The sequence below is a fragment of the Prosopis cineraria genome, unplaced genomic scaffold, assembly GCF_029017545.1.
Source record: "Prosopis cineraria cultivar Desert tree isolate PC_DT_omini unplaced genomic scaffold, ASM2901754v1 PC11, whole genome shotgun sequence".
NCBI lineage: Eukaryota > Viridiplantae > Streptophyta > Magnoliopsida > Fabales > Fabaceae > Prosopis > Prosopis cineraria.
The window spans coordinates 10,591,505-10,611,956 of record NW_026555342.1 but is presented as its reverse complement, the minus strand read 5'-3'; the positions used below and the strand labels follow the sequence as shown (position 1 = coordinate 10,611,956).

Sequence of the window (20,452 nt, the reverse complement as noted above, 5' to 3'; positions counted from 1 at the left end):
ATAATAGCTACTGGAAATCATCTTACGCACACCATGAAGACAAAAATTTGCACTTCAATTAGAGGAGAGATCACGTGCAAAGCTCAAAAGATTCTAGACTCAAACTTTAAGATTCAACCTCATGAAATACTTAATTAATGTAAAAGCATGCATGTTTAAAGTTTAAAAAAAGGTGAACTTACATCTATAAATCTCAGCCTATTTAAATCTCTATCGTTTTCTCTCTTACGGTCTCCTTGAGTCTCTCATTGTCTCATTGCTCTACCTTTGCTCTTCTTTATATAAACCCTTATGTCTAGAATTTCTCTATAATCTCAATCTTATTGTGATTTATACCAGTATTTCTTTTATATTATTTTGTTATTATTATTTAGAGATTAATTGTTATCTTACCTATTATTTTACCCTGATCATTGTGTTATTTTGAAATCTTTAAATTTTAATATTAGATATTAAATTATATTATCTTGAGATCTTTGAATCATAATGTTATATTATATTATCTTCTGATTATTATATTCAAATTATTATATTAGGTTGTGATCTAATTTAATTATATTTTTTATTATCTTCACATACAATACCTTTTAACTTTTTATTAAAATATTTTTTTATTTTCATTCTTATTATTTTCTCTTTTTATTTTACTATAATGTTACATTATTTATTTATTAAGACCCAAATAAAATATGGTGTTTACATGTTTATATTTTATTCAACTCTTGCTAACTCAACATGTCTTGTCCGGTTTGAAAATATCCTCTTTAAGAGAAATCTCTTAAGGAATTATCATTTTCCATGGGTTCTTATTCCCTAGGAAGGTAAACTTGATGGCGGATTGAATTGTCAAGGCTTCTTTAAAGGAGTTGTGCCCTTTAAAGTGAGTCATTAGACCCCCAATTCCTTTTCCACGTTTGTTTTGAGCTCTTTTGTTTGTTAATATAGTTTCTTCTTTTTGTTGCGGGGGAAAAAAGTAAACAAGGTGTAAATTACGGAACATACAAGTGTAAAATCCGGAGGCATCCAATTTTCAGTTACTCGGGAGGGTAAATTTCATGAGCGTTTAAATAATTTAGCTTTAAAATTTTGCCGAATTCAAGAGCTTTGATTCTTTACCAAAATCTTGAAATATTTCCGGCCTTGACAAGTGATCGCGTGTCGGAACCATTTTGTAATGACAAAGCAAATGGAGAAGGCACTAAGAGCATACATGGAGGTTTTGAGGCTAGTGAGGCGCTTGCCGAAGGACACAAGATCTTACTACGCCAAGTACGCACGCGAGAACTTCGTCAATTACCGAGACGTGGATGCTTCAGATTCTACTACTCTTCAGGATCTCTTCAACCGCACCTATCGTCACTCCTTATGGGTTCTGGATAAGGTCTCTACTTGCTCTGTTCTTGTTCCCTTTTTCTGAGAAAAATACGGTTCCGCTTCAAAACTTCGATTCTTTGTTTCTTTTTCGATGACCCATTCGCTATTTGATGCGTTCGCAGTATTCGGTTGACAAATCTGCTGCGGATAAGCTGAGGAACATCTGCTGTTCCTAGTCTGGTCTCCTGCCCGCCAACTGTTTGTTTTTATTCCTCAAAGAAAAATCAAAAGCTTAGTTTGTTGCTTGGCGAGGTTGTTTAATTTTATATGCATCTTCAGTGCTTCTTCCTAGTAACTTCATGGTAACCATGAAATTCACATCATAAAATAAGTCCATGGATCTTGGATTATGCTATTTATTTATTGCTCGAGTCTAGAGTGACTTTGGACTGTCAGGATTACTTTCCTTCCTTCTGCTAATTTCGCAGTATCTATGAAATTGTTTTCCCCTTTCTCATAATTTTTTGTTATCTTGTTCCACCATTCGTGTCATGCTCTTCTCAAGTTCTCCCTTTTCCGTTATTTTCTCACGCTACTTTCACAGTTTCTCTTCGTGTTGGTTCTAGTCATCACTCAGAATCGTCGTTGATTTGCTGCCAAGGTGCTTATAGTGCCTCAGTTTATGTACTTCCTCCGCTCCTGCATATTTGCTTAGTTGGTTTTACTTGGGTTACTTTGGCCAAGTGGTTGATTCTACGAATTAGGTTTTGGCCAAAATAAATCGCATATCTTTAGGGAGTAAGAAAAACCTTATTTTGGAAAAAAAAAAAAAATCACCAAATTGTACTATTTATAAACTATGAATATGAATAGTGTTATTCATAGCTCTAAATCTATATACTTCTATTAAAAAATATTAAATATTTTTATATAAGTTTACCTCTTAATAAATTAGTCAATTATTTTTAAACTAACATTATCTTTTTACATCTATCTTTATTTAATAAAGTGTGTCACTTAAATATAAATATAAAATAATTTATTTATTAATTTTTTTAAAATTCACATTAATTATATTTTAAAATATTAAAAATATTTTATATATTTTAACATTTAATTCCTCAAAAAAATTATATATTTTTAAGTGAAGAAAGTAACACATCATGTTTATAATGTTTAAGTAACTAATAATAAAATTTATTATTTATAGAAGATAAATTCATTCGTTATCAAAGTAATTTAAAAAATATAATGCAATAATATTATGGAAGATGAAATTAAGAAAGCAATTCATGAGTGGGAAATATTTTCTGTGAACAAAGCAATGGGGAACATGCCATGGTGATGATGATGATATCATAAACGCAGTCAAAGTAGTAACGGGAGGTGAATCAGTGATTAGTGAATGGCGAGTCGGTGGTGCCCGAATCCGGAAAAGGCAAAGTAGAAGAATGGTGCATTGGAAGACTCAACCACGGTTTTCTCGGGCCTAGTGGGTTTGACCGTCCCTCGCCGAAAACCGAAGCCTTCCTTGGAACAACAAGCCCATCTCAGCCCAACTCTTCCCTTCTTCTTCCTCTCCAAATGTCTCGCCTTCTCTCTGCCACCCCCTCATCCTCTCTCACTCTCCGCTTGTCCTCTCCCATCACTCCCTTCTCTCTTTTCCTCTCTCTGCTCCGTTGCGGATTCCTGATTATGGAGGACGACCACCACCACCACCAACACTTCCATGGGGACCACCTTCTGTCCCCCGCCCCTTCTTTCTCTCAGCTTCTTCTTGCTGATCACCATGTGGACCCCTCTCTCCACTCTTCGTCCCTTTTCTCTGTTGCCAATGGCAACACCCCCACAATGCTCTGCTTCCAAACCTATCCAAATAATCCACCCGACCTCTTCCTTTCTGATCCCAAACCTGTCACCCCACACAAGTCTGTCATCACTTCCAGCGAATCCTCCTCTGCTTCTTCCTCCTGCAACCACGAGTCTCAAGTCTGTCTTATTATTAATAGCTACTCCTTGTCTTTGATTTTTGTTTTGGTAGGCTTGCAATGAGATGGTTCCACGATTTCTTTTTTTCGTACAGAAAAAACGAAGCGGGTCGGGACAGGAACTGGCGGGATGTACGGATTCCGTCGTGACAGCAGCTGGTGGTGGTGGCCGGAGACAGTCTAAGAAGGCCAGAGCGGAGAACCCCGCTTCAACAGGACATGCAAAGGTGAGGACAATCGACAACCGACGGTGTTTTGCTATTTGCATGTCCCTCTCTCTTTTCTGTTTCCTGTCTCTTTCTCCCTCTAGAAATCAGACAGATACTGCTGTACATTTTTTTTTATATACTTTCGTATGTTGTCCCCATTCATTTCAGTTGCTGGTTTTTTGTTTTACTAATGGCAGAGGAAGGAGAAACTCGGGGAACGAATCGCAGCGTTACAACAGCTCGTTTCTCCATTTGGGAAGGTGAGAGAGATCGACCTGGGCATATATATAGCAAGAACATATATAATGTTCTATTACTACTTTCTGGGATGCATTATTGATTATCGGAAAAATAAATGACATTTATGTTTTTTGGAACTTGAAATCTGTTGCAGACAGATACAGCGTCTGTGCTTCACGAGGCAATGGGATACATAAGGTTTCTCCACGACCAAGTTCAGGTCCTCTGCTCGCCTTACTTGCAGGGACTTCCTTCTTCGCCTCATTTGGTTCACGCCCATCCTGTGCGTCCCATCCCTTATCATCATCATTATCAGGTTTTTATTTCTGTGTTTCCATTTGAGAAAAAGACAAAACACCCACCAATAATTGCCCTGTTCTTCTTCCATGAACAAAACATAGCCTTGGACTGAGCTATTCAGTTTCAGTAGCCAGGCCCGCTTGATTGATTGTGACCATTGTTCCAATTGAGAGTTTCATCCTCGAAAGTACGAGTAGAATTGAAGATAGACAAACATACAAGGTGGGGCCCACCTTATTTTTGTCCCTTTTCAATTTTACTAGGTTTCTCACTTTATTTTTTTTGATTTGGTCTCAATCATGTGATTCCATTAATATCATGTGTAAAGTATATTTAATTAATCTTTAAATCAATTTAACTTTTATTAATGTAATCACTAACATAATATTCTATTTATTTTTTTAAAATTTAGAATATGTTTTTTCATAATTAAATAAATATATTTCTTTTCGTTGATACTGTGCATGATTGTTATCAATAATTTTAACAGTGTTTCCTTCTTTTGAAATAATAACAATAACAACTAGATTGATAATCAAAATAAATTTAAGAAGTTAAATTAATAAAAAATAAATTTAAAAGATTAAGTCAATAATTAAGAGTGAATTTAATGGACTAAAACTTGTATTATACTCCTTCAATCTCAAATTATAAAATATTTTTGAAAAAAATTTAATGTTTTAAAATATAAGATATTTTGATAAAAATAAAGTCTTGTTAAGAATATTTTTTCAAGATTATCCTTTACATATATTCTTTTTCTTTATATCATTTCATAAATAGAGTGTTAAATAAATATTATTTTTAAAAGTTTATATTTTTGTTTTGAATAAGTAAAATTGTAAAGTATATTTAATGAGTTTTATTAATATATGTGATTTTATCTAAAACTAACTTATAAATATAAATTAGGACAGAGCCCTTATTTAATTAGTTGGTTAATTTTTTTTTTCTTGAAAAGTTGACTTAGGTTTACAGCCATTTGCGGTGACTGAGCAGTCAAACTGAGGAGCCCTTGTTTAATTAGTTGGTTAATAGTTATCGTCTATTTTTTCCTTTGAGAAGTTGACTTAGGTTTACAGCCATTTGCGGTGATTGAGCAGTAAAGTGTGACAGAATGGGATATCAATGAAGGCAGTGATAATGGTTGTTGGACATTTTAGTATATTACATAATGTGTCTGCGTTATTCCAGGGGGTTGGATTTGAGATCAACGCGAGAGATCGAGAAGCCAGAGGAGAGCTAAGTAGCAGAGGGCTGTGTCTGATCCCCGTGGAATCCACCGTACACGTGGCAAGGAGCAACGGTGCTGATTTCTGGTCACCTGCGATGGGGAATCATAATGTTTCGCCACCAACATGAGAAACATCAAACATCCAAGGGATGAAAAGCCAAATCATTTTCCGAAGTGTCTCCTTTTTTGGGAAACAGATTCCGGTGGTTGCTGTGTATACATAGACATTTAAACATATGTATGAATATATATATATATATAGCCAATGTGAAAGGTGGAAAGTGGAGAAGGCAAAGTAAAAGAAAATGAAAAGGAGGATGACTTTTAACGAGACTAGTTCACACATGCATGGACTTGGGGGTCCAATGTCGAGGTTTCGCTTTAAACTATGTAAAATTCTATTTTGGTTAATATATATATATATATATATATATTTTGATAAGGGTAGATATAGAAAACAAATACTTATGTATGCAGAGCACTATTGGTTGGAACGTGTGGCTTAATTCAGCCATAATGCCACATATTCTTGCTTGCCTCTGTAAATCATCAGATTGTGGCCGGGAAGCGACTTTGAGCATCCCATAGTGATTTTCAAGGAAATTTTATTGCAAAATGGTTCCCAAGCTTCTCATATTGATTTTGAGCACAGGGCATTCATTTTTAGAATTAAAATTTTAATTCCACCCCTTGGCTATCTGATTTAATCAGATTTGAACATTGTCAAAACTAATTTGAGATAGCTTTTTCAAAAATATTTTTACAAACTCCACTCCAGTTCCTGTATTTAAACAACCATAGTCCCTTCCCTTTTATTTTTTTCCTTGTGGGTCCCTTTCAATTATTTTAAAGATCATATGCATGTTTTTTAAAATATACATATATATATATATATATAAACTTTTTTTTTTGGTTAGTATTCCCATACCCAATGAGATTGATCTCTTGATAATTCTAAGCATCATTTAAGGAGTTATCATCTCCTTAGTGATTTTTTTTATATGCAAACTTACTTTATATATTGCAATTTAAATAAGGGTTAACACATGTACTTGTGCACGCATACTAACCATATCAATATTAAGTTTAAATTTAGGATCTCTTTTAATAAAAGGAAGTGGTGTTACAGTTAGGATAAAACACTGCTTATTGACAGTACAGTTTCTTCTTAACTCATTATATACTTTTTCCAGTACAACTAAAATAATTAAATGTATGTCTGTAACATTATATTATACCTTTTTGACAGTATTCAGTAACATTATATTTTCTGCAACTGTATTTTTAAATTTTATTTTTAGGTTAATGTAATGAATAAATAAAATACATAATAATCTTGATCAGCATTAATATTAAGGAGATTTCACCTCCCACGCGTTTTTCTCGTGCCAAGGCTGAAGAACTTATTCCGTCTCTGAGTAACACGGCACGGTACAAAAGTCAAGTAGAAGGGAATGCGTTTAGTTTGAAGCATCTTTGATCTGAATTTTGACGTGGCTTATTAGTTGTCCATTATGATACTGGGTGCATGTGAACCTCACGTCCTAATATTGCCACGTCCATCAGATTTTCAGTTGACTCATCAATATATATATATATATAGAATCAATGTGTTTTCCTTTTCTTTTGCCTATGAAGAGAAATATATATAGAGCATGCATGCTTTGTTTTATCAAAGGAAAACTTCGTCAACTCCCTTGTTAATTGAGGTCCAATATACATAATCTCGGCTTAATTAGCATTAGAATTGACAAATTAACACAAGTGAAGAGAAAAAGAAGAACAAGAACTTACGTCTCCACTTTCCACCACCAATTGCAAGTATTCAACATGGTGGCCTTTCTAAAAACTTACTCAAAACTTCTCATTAAACTGATACCACCTTGTGTCAATTAAATCAATAAACACGACTTGGGGATTAGTGAATAACCTCTTCTTGGCAGGTGCTAGAAAATCTGAAGTTTCCTGCAGTGTGCCCCTAATTGATAACGATCGCTGTACTTGGTTGGAAAGTGGAGGAATGTATATATTGTCCATATATATGCTTAATTTCTTGTATCTCTGCATATATAGAATACGATGCAAGCTTTGCCATTAAAATCTTGGCACTTCACTGTCAACTCTGTGATGCGTGAGTACAGTACATGCTGACAACATATGTGTAGGTAGTTTGAATTGTTAAATGGTCCTTGATAAATAATAGAACTTTGGATACAGTGGTTAGTGGCACTTGAATTGTATGAGAGAATAATAGAACATGGAGAGTTGGGATAATCCAGTTTGCATGGATTAATTAAATTGTAATCTATAAAATTGTAAGATCAAATCTAATTATTGATATGAAGATCTTATAAATAAGTGATTCGTAATTATCTTTATAAATATTTTTTTATATTTAGAAATATACCTTAAGATCTTGAGATTCAATTCATCTAAATTTTATTTAATTAAAAAAAAAAGATATGAGAATTATTAGTCATATATTCTGTTAAACTAGACGTCATTTTATGTGTCATCAGCTATAATATACAGGCTTGCATGAACTTCAGTCAATTTCCAATGCTTGTAAGACAAGTTTTCGTTTTCATACGGTACTCACTGCTATGGTGGATGGCCTTATCATGTTTTCCAATTACATGAACGTATCTCTGAAACTTAGAATTAGGTTGGAAGCATCGTGAAGCCAAGAAATTTGACCCAAATCAGCCTTTTTATCCCCGCCACCAGGTGTTGGACTTTGACATGTGCTTTAACACAAAACAGTGTTGTTTGGTCTTTATCAGCACATTAATTTGGGTTTGCTCAACATATTGAATGTTGAGATGATGCTTTCCTTTGCCTAATGCGTTGCACATACTTTATAGAAGTGTGCGCAGCTTTTGAAATGTACTGTTTATAATTTAATACATTTTCTTGCGGAACAAAGTAAAATTATTGAATTACAATACCTTCCGATCATTTAATACATATATGAACCAGCCACTATACGCAACAGATTCTATAAATTCCCAATATAAGGATAAAAAAATGTCATAGCTCAAACATCTTAATTATATTAATTACATTTCGTAAAATATTAAAAAGTTTAGAAACTTTATGGTAGATTATACTCCTTTGGTCATATTTTATAAGTCACTTCTAACTTATTTAACCAGTACTAAGAAAAATATTAAAATTTATTAACTCTGTCTTAAAATTTTATAAGTTTTTAACTTTATCCCTATTAAATATATATATTTCAATAACATATTTTTTTTTTTAATATTTAATGAAAGGTAAAAAAATTTATAATAAAAATTTAATAATGTATTTTATAAATAAGATAAAAAAAAAATTATTTTCTCCCTACCTTATAAATAGAACAAGAGAGATTATATAACTTTTTAATGTAACTATCTAACCGGGTCATATTTGATCAGTATTATTAATAAGTCTAATTGAAAGTAGCCTTTATAACGGTACAGTTACACACACACACATTACTTTTTAAATTTGATGTAATAATTATTGGACTTGGTCATTGCTAGCTCTAATTGAAAATAACTTTTTTAGAAATATTTTCTGCATTTACTTTGACTTAAATTTGAGGCTTAACTGACCATAGTCGCCCTTCCACACTAAGGCCACTTGTTGGTGTAACAGTTTATATATATTAAATTACATGGATGAAGTCTTCAAATCAAATTTAAGAGAGTGAGATGTGATGCGAACCAAACTGAAGCTCGTAATTCACAACGGAGACCGAGGGGGGAAAACAGAGAAATTCAAAGGTTTTATGTATGTCCATCAACTTCAATGAAGAAATAGTATATATGTCACAAAATTGACTAGCTCCTAATAATATCATTTAACTATACGTACAAGGTAATAAATGCATAAAAAGCTTTAGATAGTCAATTAACATATCGTGTGGTTTACGTTTTTGAGAGTTTGAGACTGCATTTTTCTTTGCATGCTATAGTTTTTTAATTTCAAACCTCCAGCTAACAATTTAGTCCCATTCAGAATTTAGATCATTCCGAACTTTGAAAAATATAAGTTGGTATATCGCGTCAGACATGCATATAGTTCATAATAACCCTTATAACAAAACTTCTATGCTATATATATGGCATCTTGGCCTCTTGCTTCAAACCGAACAATTCCAATTCGGTAACGAAAATGATGAGGATGAAGGACTTTCGTTCTTTTGCTGTCGCATTTAATGCCATGTTTCTCATCTTCTTCCTTCTGCTGCTCTCGTACTGCTCCACGAGTGCTGAGGCCTTCAGACCTGTGAAACATCAATTTGGTTCTTCTTCTTCTTCGACGATTAGCTTAACAATCAACAAAGCTTATTCTGGGCCTAGCCACAGCGGACGTGGTCACTGACCTTCGAATGAATATATTTCTCTTGGACGATGCCTCGGCTAAGCGGAGGCTAAGGTTCTGAGAGTCGTTTCATAAGGACTAAGAAATATGAATGCTTTTTTGGCATGCTTTGGTTCTTTGTATATGTATATATGTCGACATGACTACGCCTAGCCAGCTCGAAAATTTTTCATTTCTGTGTGTATTTCTCTTTCTCTTTTCTAATAAGATGGATTGTTTTCTTCATAGATATTGACGTATATCTTTACCTTTGTGCTTACGCTCAGAATAGCGCAACATATATCTTTATTACCTTCCTATCCCATAGTGACAATAGCCATACATGCATGCATGTACATCTGCCTGTCTGTGTGTATACATATATAGTTTCTGAGATTATGTAGATACAGTATTGTGACAATTAAAATTTGTGCGCGGGTTGTTCTATTTTTGTTGTTTCTTCGAAGAATTGAATGTTTCTTGTTGAGTATTGACGCCTTGGATTCTTATTTTTCACGTACATGACTCTTGTTTCTATAGTACTAGCTAGCTAGTATACATAGCTGTTGTTATTACTTCGATAGGAACAATAAATAAATAAATAAATAATAGTGTGAATATATGGAGAGTATTTGGTTATAAGCTTTACTTTAGCAACACCCAAATGTTGTCGCCAAGGCATCACAACGGTCGGGAAACCCAAGGCTCAAAACACAAACATGCGTGGCTCGGTACCGCAAGCACGCCGCCATCCGAGGCACACCAATCAATTTCAAAAATTAATTATAATACTTAAATCTTGATTGAATTAATAATTAATTTTTCCTCATGAATTAAGTATTGGTATTATTCATGAATTTTATGGAGTCCTGAGTTGATGTACACGTAAGCATGAGTTCAACCCAAACTCTGTCGAAGCCATCCGCGAATCGCATTTGCTAGTGAGACCCACATTCATCTAGCTTCAACTTACATTCACAGGTAACTTTGGGTTTGTTTGGTTTTGTTTTTATTTTCTTTTGGTTTTTAAAAACTATTTTTTAAATTAATTTTTAAAAATTGTTTTCAAAAATAAAAGAAAATATGTTTAATTATATTAATTTAAAAACAATTTTAGAGTCAAAAAAGGGCCAATAGTGATAATCCCTAATTAATGTCTATAATAGTACTTAACTATAATTGAAAATAATCTACAATAGTTAAATTTAATGTACTTTAAAAATAAAATAAAAAGTAAAAACAATTCTAAGTTGTTTCCATTTTTTAAAAAAAATGATAACAGTTTAAAAATATTTAAATTCACAACAATTATCCAAACAATTTTTTTATTTTCTTAAAAATATAAAATAATTTTAAAAAATAGAAACCAAACGTTCTTTTATCTCTTCACAGTGCTAAATTTACCCCTTCTCTCCTCTTCTAAATGTCTCCATTTTCATGGAGTTTGGCTTCCAGAGATAATTTTTTCCTGCCACAATTTCATTTTATTGTCCTGGGACTCCTTTCCATTGAATCAAATGGGCCTAAAACTTGATTGTAATTCTTCCCCAACAATCCTTCATATTTTGTTAAGTTTAAAAGTGAATTTTTTATCTAGAAAAAGCCAGAAATCATAAAAGAATTTCACATATTCACGAGAGGAGATGCAGAGTAAAGTAGTTGATTGGACTACCTATGGAAAGTGGGATTACGTCATATTAGATACTATTGTACTTGTGGAGGTAATGCAGAAATTGATTGCTGTAATGCCACCCAATCAAAGAATGGGAAATGATGTTATGACATGGAAAGGAAATTCTAATGGTTTCTTTATTGTTAAGAGTGCCTATTTTATGATAGAGAGAAGTCCTTCCGAGCTCTATAATCATACATTCAAAGCTATTCGGAAGTGGAGAGGAGCTGATGAACGAATTAGATTTTTTCTGTGGCAGCTGTATCATGATCATTTACCGACTAATGCGAGGAGAAACTCATGGTCTAACAGTTCTCCATACTGTAGTTGGTGTCAAAAGGAGATAGTAAGTGCACGCCACATCATTCAGGATTTCACTTATGCACAAAAGATATGGAAACAACTTATGCCCTTAAGGTATCACTCTCTGTTTTTCTCTTTACTTTTGAAAGATTGGATTGCTTCTATTGGAAAGGGGAAACTTGTACTCATAATAATCCGGATTGGGATTTGTTGTGGGGAGTTGTGGGATGGAAATTATGGAAATGGAGGAACAGTAGTGTTTTTTATTCAGATATTGACGAACCAGATGACCCCATATCTGTTATTTGTGCTACCTGGAAATCATTTGTTGATTGCGGTAATTTGGTAGAAGCTAGCTACTCCAATACTCAACCCAGTAACTTGACTTGGACTCCTCCTCCAAGTGGTTGGGTGAAATTAAATTTAGATGCAGCGATGTTTCTGTCAAGCAAGAAAGCAGGACGTGGGCCCGTTCTTAGAGACCATAATGGATATTGGATAGTAGGTTTTTGCCACTGTTTAGGATTGTGCAATGCTTATGAAGCGGAGGCATGGGCTACATTGAAGGGTCTTTGTTTTGTTTGAGACTTTGGCTTCAAGAAGGTGATCGTTGAATCAGAATGCAAGGAATTGATAAACCACCTAACTAATACCAGAATTAACAAAATTATTGGTGCCTTGGTATTTACTGAGATTCTAAATATGTTTCATTGGAATTGGGAGGTAAAGATTCAGCGCATAAAGAGAGAGCAAAACCGACTAGCTGATAGACTAGCTAACGAAGGGATCTCTTGCTCCTCCTCATTTGAGATTTCTCCTTCGTTTGTCATGAGTTTGGTTTCTTTTGATAGTTTGGGATCTCAATTCTCTTCTGTATAATTTACTTTTAATTGATCAGGCTTAACCCTCTTTTATAACCCAAAAAAAAAAAAAGGGAATCGAATTTGAAGCAGCAAGACAAAATTGAGGGGCTTGAACCCTTTCTTATATATATATGCACGTCGCTGTCCTCAACCTAACCTACGCTTGTTCTCAACCACATATAACTACATGGAAATTCAGCACACGAGGACAAATTCTATCACGCTGCTGCAATTAGAATGGTTATCTTTCGGGATAACGAGGACAAGCTATGGATAAGCTTCAAAACATTGGATTCTAGTCACACGAATAACTAATCAGTGAAATTCATGTTATATGCAAGAAATTATCATGCCCAACGATCTATCCATTTTCATGACCTGTTAAAATTTGAATACATACTTATTATTAATGATTGAAAACAAAGGTATGATAAAACAAATATACAAACAATATGTCATTCGGATTTTGACAAAAATGCATTCGAAATCAAAAATAATTCATTCGAGTTTTAACAAGTTAAAAAAATAGATAAGATAGGCTTAATTATATAAGTATTGGTCATTCATCAACAAGTATCCATTTAAGTTTTTATAACACATTCAAAATTAACAACAATCTATTATATTCAAGTTTTAACAAGTTAGAAAAATAGATAGGATAAACTTAATTGTACAAGTGTTAGTTCTTTATCAACAAGTACTCATTCGAGTTTTAACAACTTCTTATTTAAATTAACAATAATCCATTCAAGTTTAATTTAAAAAAAATTAATAAGATGGGTTTAATTATATAATTATTATTTATTCATTACAAATATCCTTTAATGTTTTGACAACAAGTCAATCATGATTAACAATATATTTAAACTTTAATAAGTAAAATGCTCCTAATTTGTAATAAACTATGTCAGATTAATAAGTGACATTAATAAAAAAATAAATGTTTTTGGAATTAACAATTATGACATGGAAGTGGTTTAAAAGCTTAAATTATTACATATATGTTTTTTGCCACATATAATTAAATGGTATTCGTAGTACAGTAACCACCAAGCATTTTAGGTGGCTAAAGAATCACGGGATCAAACCACCTAGGCTCTAGCTACCTTTACCAATTATTCTTCAATAAAGTGTTACTAACATCGAGGCTCTAGCCACCTTGCTAGTGGTAGGGTCTCCAACAAAAATTCAATAGCCAACACTTGTAACAATAGATGTGACTTTTTCTTATTATTTTAAGCTTTTGAGACAATTCGATCATTTTATGTAAAAAAATTAATTTTAATTAAGGACTAAAGAACTATTGTAAAATTTCAGAATTTTATAATCTTTGACTAATATAAGTATACTATAGTGATCAATGAATGATATTTTTTTCCCTTTTTTTAATATAACAATTTAGTTTTAAATCATAGCTTTTTTTCAGAAATGAAGTCAAATTAAATGAACACGGTCAAATGAATACAACCATAAGGTTTACCCTTTAGAATAAACACTAACGTCTCCCCCTCCCTCACCTCCATTAAAATTTCTCATCTTTCCTTTCCTCTCATCCCCTCTTCTTCAACCAAAGATAGTGTAAAAGCTCACAAGAACAAACAAACTTGTAAAACCAACATTGAAAACCAAAGACAAACCCAAAGAGAAACAACTAAAGAAAAATACAACACAGGCTATAGAAACATACATACAACACGAGATGGATCCCACAATTGCAATATTTCCAAAACATGTAGATAAAGTTTTTTAATACTCATACATAATAAATAAGTAAGCAGTCAAAGTGTGATCCATGATAAGTTTTGAAAAGCCCAGTGAGCAAGAGAGAAAATTGATTTCCTTGAAACCTAGAAATTAAATTGATAAGAAACATCCCGTAGGATTTTAAATTCTAAAGCTGTACAAGCTTTGGTTTTAAAAGAACCTTATCTACATGAACCATAACAAAGCAAGGAAGGACTAAAAAACATTAAACATCTTAACAAAAACAAGAAACCCAGAACAATGACTCAAAAACCAAATGATGATATATGAACATGCTCCAAAAAGCTGAAACAATGGTTAATGGACCTTTATGAGGCTACGATTCATGAAGGCCCCTCGTGTTATCATGTATGAAGACAAAGTTTTTTTGGCTCAAACTCCATCAAACCTAAAGGAAGAATCATGCTTTGTTTCTTGTTTGTAAAACAAGGTAAATTTCCTTTTTTAATGTGCTGAAGCAGACAAAGTAGAGCAATGAATGACAGCTAAAACAAACCTGAGTGTGACGTGGCAAGACACATTGATGAAATTTGTAAATAAACTTAGAGAGTAAGAGTGAAAGGTATTGAGGATATATAAGCTTTTGTATGCATGTCGTTTGGTCTCGTGGTTTTAGTTAGTTCAGTCACATGTTGTTTATTCCAGTTTGTTATGCATATAGACTTGTTGTATCAAGTTATTTTTTCTATGGAATGGTATTTTCCAGTAAGTCAAAATTGTACTATAATATTTCTTTAAGTGTGATCAAGTGATCCACCATTTTTTAACATGGAATCAGAACAAGGTTTGTATGGGCCTTGAAAATGAAAAACTCTAATTGTTTTTCAAGAATTGGGTCTGAGTGTTTTCTCTAAGCTTTATTTTTTTAAGACCATGCACTAAATTTTGCAAGAACTAGATTGAGTAACCAAGAATCTTAAAGATGCAAGAGGCCATCTGATATATACAGAACGCTGCATTCTACAAAACCTAATGGTGTATTGCTTTAGCCTCTTAAAAGATTCCTAATTTCACCTTTCCTACTGTGCGTCTCCTTCGACTAAGTACTAATCCTTCTTATCTCTTGCTATTGATTCTTACTTTTTATTAATTCTTTCAACTTCGTATAATAGGTTGAAACAGACATAGACCCTAAACAAGGCAATTGATCTCGCGATGTATAACAAAGATTATTGATCCAATGACCTTATCAAATCTCTCTTTTAGATTTGTCCACACATAGAATGCGTTCTCATGTATCGAGTCTATTTGCCATATCCTTCAACACTGAGCTCAGTAGCCAGGACAAAACAACATCATTGCATCATTCCCATTGTGGACAAAGTGATGGTTCTTGTGACTCCTTTATGCAAGTGTTGTCAATAAACCCTACCTTATTCTTTCCAAGTAACACTATCCTTATAGATATACTCCATATCATGTAGTTTTCTGGTCCAATAAGGATGTGAGGCGAAAGAAATAAGAAGGATTAGGGCTTAATCAAAGGAAATGCACAACGGGGAAGGTGAATCAAGAATATTTCAAGAGGTTTCAGTAATACACCACTAGGTTCTATGAGATACAGCATTTTGCATATATCAGACAACCTCTTATATTTATAGAATTCTTGAGGCTTATGGATCCAATTTCTTGGTTAGCCAGTCCAGTTCTTGCAAACTTTAATACATAGTCTTGAAAGAAAACAAGGCTTGGAGAAAACATTCAAGCCCACTTCTTGAAAAACCTTTACTTGATAAAAGCTGGTATTCATATGAATAATAAAATTTGTGAGATATATCTTCAATCTAAAGAAACAAAGTTCCCATTTCCTTCTTGCTCTATTAAAACTCAATGGTATTTTAAATTATTGCATATGGATTTATGGGAACCTTATAGAGAACCCACACACTAAGGTTATCAATATTTTCTTACAATAGTTGATGACTTTTCTAGAGCAACTTGGGTTTTTTTTTGTTAAAACATAAGTATGAGGTTGCTGATCATATTAAGCATTTCATGGCATATGTTTTAAATCAATTTTCTATTCCTGTTAAAAGAATAAGAACAGACAATAGTAAGGAGTTTTTGAATAGTTAATTGAAATTTTTTCTCAAAAATAAAGGCATTATATATGATACAATCTGTCCTTATACCTCAGAACAAAATGCAGTAGTTGAAAGAAAACATAGAACACTTTTACAAGTTTCTAGATCTCTTATTCCTTAGTTTGGAGTACCAATTAAATTTTAGGGTGAGTATATTCATATGGTAGCATACTTAATAAATATAACACCATCAAGAATCTTACAGTTTAAGACATATATGAATTAGTTTATGGCAAGTCATCTAATTTTGGTGCATTAAAGATTTTTAGTTCACTTGCTTTTGCCGTGACTGTTACTAATAAATTTGAATTTAGATCCTTTTCATACGTTTTTCTGGTTATCCTGAGAATCAAAAGGATTTGTTCTGCTTGATTTGAGAACCAACCATTTGTTAATGTCTAGACATGTAAGATTTATTGAAAGCAAGTTCTCTTTTAAGAATGTTAAGGATTCTAAACAAAATAAGGCACAACAATCATTTGATAAAACTTTCTGGTCTGGTTCAGATTTTCTCCAACATGAAAATTAAAATGAAAATGATAGTTGTAATATATATGATCCCATACCTAAAATATCTCCCAAATTAAATGAATTAGGAGAACCTCATATTGTTGAAAATAATGACATAGTTGAACTTAATGATCAAGAACAACACAGAATCAGATTGTTAAAGATAAGAGGCCATTTGTTTAGTCTAAAGACCATGTTTGCTCTACTTGTGATACTCTAACATTAAATATCCTTTATAGAAGCAAGTTTCCTATGATTGTATATTTAAATCCCATAAGTTCCTTCTTTCATCCATTGATTCTGACCTATAACCTAGATGTTGTCAAGAAGCTATTAAAGATAAAAGGTGGGTAGAAGTAATGAATGCTGAGTTACAAGCATTAGAAGATAACAAGACCTGGAATATAGTAGACTTACCTAAAGGTGAAAAGCCAATAGGATCCAAATGGGTATATGAAATCAAATATAGGGCAAATGGAAATATTGAGCGATATAAGGCTAGATTGGTAAAAAAGGGGTATAGTCAAAAGGAAAGGGTAGATTATCAAGAAACTTTTTCCCTTATTATAAAAATGATTACTATCAGGACCATACTATCCTCAACTACTTAACATAACTAGGTTTTACATCAGATAGATGTTTATAATATGTTCTTACAAGGAGATCTTGATGAGGAAGTTTATATGATTATCCCACAGGGTCTTAATAGTAAGGGGGAGAATAAAGTCTACAAACTAAATAAGTCTTTATATAAATCAAAATAGGCTTTAAGACAATAGAATTATAAGCTGATACAAGCACTTAAACTTGGTGGTTTTAATCAAAGCCTACATGATTACTCACTGTTTGTCAAACATTTTAATAATGGAATTGTATTGATTCTTGTGTATGTGAATGATTTATTGATTAGTGATTACTAGTAGTTCTGAGATTAGTATTAAACAAACCAAGGATTTTTTGCATAATAAGTTTAAGATAAAGGACCTTAGGCTTTGAAATATTTTTTGGGAATAGAAATAGCCCGATCTAGAAAATGAATAATAATGAATTAGGGAAAATATGCTTTGTATTTATTATTTGAGACAAGTATGAGTGGGTGTAAGCCATTGAAGATACCTATGGCTCCCAACCTAAGACTCTCAACTTATGAAGAAGGCAGAAATAAGAAAGAGGAATTGCTGAAAGATCTTGGAGAATACAGAAAATTAATAGGTAAGTTGATTTATTTGACTATGACTCACCATGACATATCTTTTTTCTATGCAAAATTTAAGCCCATTTATGCAAAATCTAACAAAGACCCACATGGCTGTAGCAAAGAACATGTTAAGGTATCTAATTTACAAACCAAGATTGGGGATACTACTTGGTTTGAAAGCAGATTCAACATTAAGATGTTTTTGTGACTCTGATTGGGTTACGTGTCACACAATAAGGAGATCAATTTCTGGTTATATTTTTAAAGATGGGAGACTCCTTAAACTCTTGGAAGACTAACAAGCAAAGAATTGTGTCAAAAATCTTAGCAAGGGCTAAGTATAAAGTATTGAGTGTTGTTGTTTCAGAGATAATTTAGGTATTAGGATTAATGAAAGACTTAGATCTTTGTAATATTGAACCTGTTAAGGTGTTTTGTGATAATAAAGCAGCCATACACATGGCAAACAATCTTATGTTTCATGAGAGAATGAAACAAAAAGATATTGATTGTCATTTTGTTAGAAAAAAACTACAACAAAGGTTGATCTCTCTTCATCATGGTCGTTCAGGGGATTAAAAAGTAGATGTCTTAACCAAAGCTTTAGAAAAGAAGCTTTATGACAGATTCCTTAGCAAGTTCCAAACAATTGATGTACATAGTTTGAACTTGAGCGGGAGTATTGAAGATATATAAACCTATGTGTGCCTGTCGTTTTGTCTCGTGCTTTTAGTTCATTCAGCTACTTATCACTTATCCCAATTTATTATGTATATATACTTGCTGCATCAGGTTATTGCTTTTATGGAATGGTATTTTTCAATAAATCAAAATCGTACTAAAATATTTTTTAGGTGTGATCAGGCGATCCACCGTTTTTCAACGAAAAGTGGCGGTAAAAAGTAGTCGAGTGAATGTGGAAGTTAGACCAGTGAAATCCAAAAATGACGTCCTTGATGAGCTAAGAAACTCTGGCGAAGGAGAGACGTGGCAGGTAGATGAGATGAGTGAATGACCAACTGTTAAAATATCAACCTGATTAGCTTCATAAATAGACACGTCTGAAGAAACATTCGGAAAAGCTTGATCAGAAGGTTCAAAGTGGATTTCTTGTTCTGATTTAACACGCTTAGTTGAAAACAAATCAGAGCCGTCCATAAAATCAGAGTATTTCCTTTTGTGACAGCAAGGCATGTGCCAATCCTCATGCAACTCAACACTTGTCCCTGTAATCGGGTGAAGTGCATCATTTTTTGTCTTCCACCTTCAGAACCCAAGAACTTGAACATGCAGAAGCTGATGAAAACGAATGCTCTGAACTTGTGAAAAAAATTCATTGGCCCAGCTGGATTGTGCAGGAGGAGAGTTATCCAATCAATAACTTCATATTGAAATTGAAACTAGTCAAATTTGACACGAACAGAGTCCTTATGAAGGTGCCTTAAAAACCAAGATCTTGCGACAGAGGTGGACAAACGATGAAAAAGATTTGTTACCCTGCTGATGAACGTGACACGCCCTATGACAGTTAAAACAAATCCTATGGATTCTTTCATAATAAATATTAAACTCGAACTCATAACTATCAGCAAAAGTAAGAACACCCTGTAATTTCAAGGCCTGAGAAATATCCACCAAGGCACAAAATTACATTCCGGAAGAGCTCACGTGACTCGTTTCATCAAAGCACAGAAAGGAGCCCTTGGAATCACCAGCCAAAGATGCAAAATACTCCGTGTAAAATTGAATTGGCAAAACATATTAAATCAACGTGGTCGCTCCCCCCCCCCCCCCCAAAAAAATAAATAAATAATGAATGTGATCACCATGCTTTATTTTTGCCACGCATGCACTGCTGTTAAAATAGCAATGCCGTATAAGCAGGCTGTCTTAAATCTTAACATTGAGGTGATACTTGACAGCAACGTGCATTTATGAGCCGCAAATAATAGAACCAAATTCAGTGCTCGGTTGAAAGTTCATGGTATAAATTTATAATTTTTTACTTTTATTTTTTAAAAAAATATTTTAATATATACAGAATATATAATAAAAATAATATTTTAACTGTAAGTTTTTTTAAAAAATAATTTTTATTTAAAAAATGCTAGTTAAAAAATTATAAATATGAATCATGATAATTAAATTTAAATGATCTAAAGATGAAGAGTTTTTAATTTATATAATGACCATTGAAACTAATTTCACAAATAAAAGCCCGTTCTTGCGTGTGGGAATCGCTGCCCTCTTCACTTTATCCCTGCAAGTGAGAGGTCCTATTATTTATATTTTTTAGGCTTCTTAGATATTCAGCGATTCCTCTTGATTAATGATTTCCAGCTCATTTTCTCTAATATTACCTCCACATTATTTACAAGAGGCATTCCTAACTTAAAATTTAATGATCTAGTGTTTCTAATAAA

At 33.0% G+C, this 20,452-nt stretch overlaps 2 protein-coding genes across 2 annotated transcripts; both read left to right on the top strand.

Annotated features, from left to right (window-relative positions):
- Window positions 1–958: 958 nt before the first annotated feature.
- Window positions 959–1,834, top strand: LOC129287278 (LYR motif-containing protein At3g19508). Its single transcript, XM_054923493.1, has 2 exons — window positions 959–1,381; window positions 1,497–1,834. Exons 1-2 carry the CDS (start codon window positions 1,175–1,177, stop codon window positions 1,548–1,550), a joined length of 261 nt encoding a protein of 86 aa, XP_054779468.1. The 5' UTR covers window positions 959–1,174; the 3' UTR covers window positions 1,551–1,834.
- Window positions 1,835–2,712: 878 nt separating this feature from the next.
- Window positions 2,713–5,825, top strand: LOC129287021 (transcription factor bHLH113). The gene is made up of 5 exons (XM_054923160.1): window positions 2,713–3,303; window positions 3,398–3,529; window positions 3,709–3,771; window positions 3,906–4,067; window positions 5,246–5,825. Exons 1-5 carry the CDS (start codon window positions 2,899–2,901, stop codon window positions 5,411–5,413), a joined length of 930 nt encoding a protein of 309 aa, XP_054779135.1. The 5' UTR covers window positions 2,713–2,898; the 3' UTR covers window positions 5,414–5,825.
- Window positions 5,826–20,452: the final 14,627 nt, after the last annotated feature.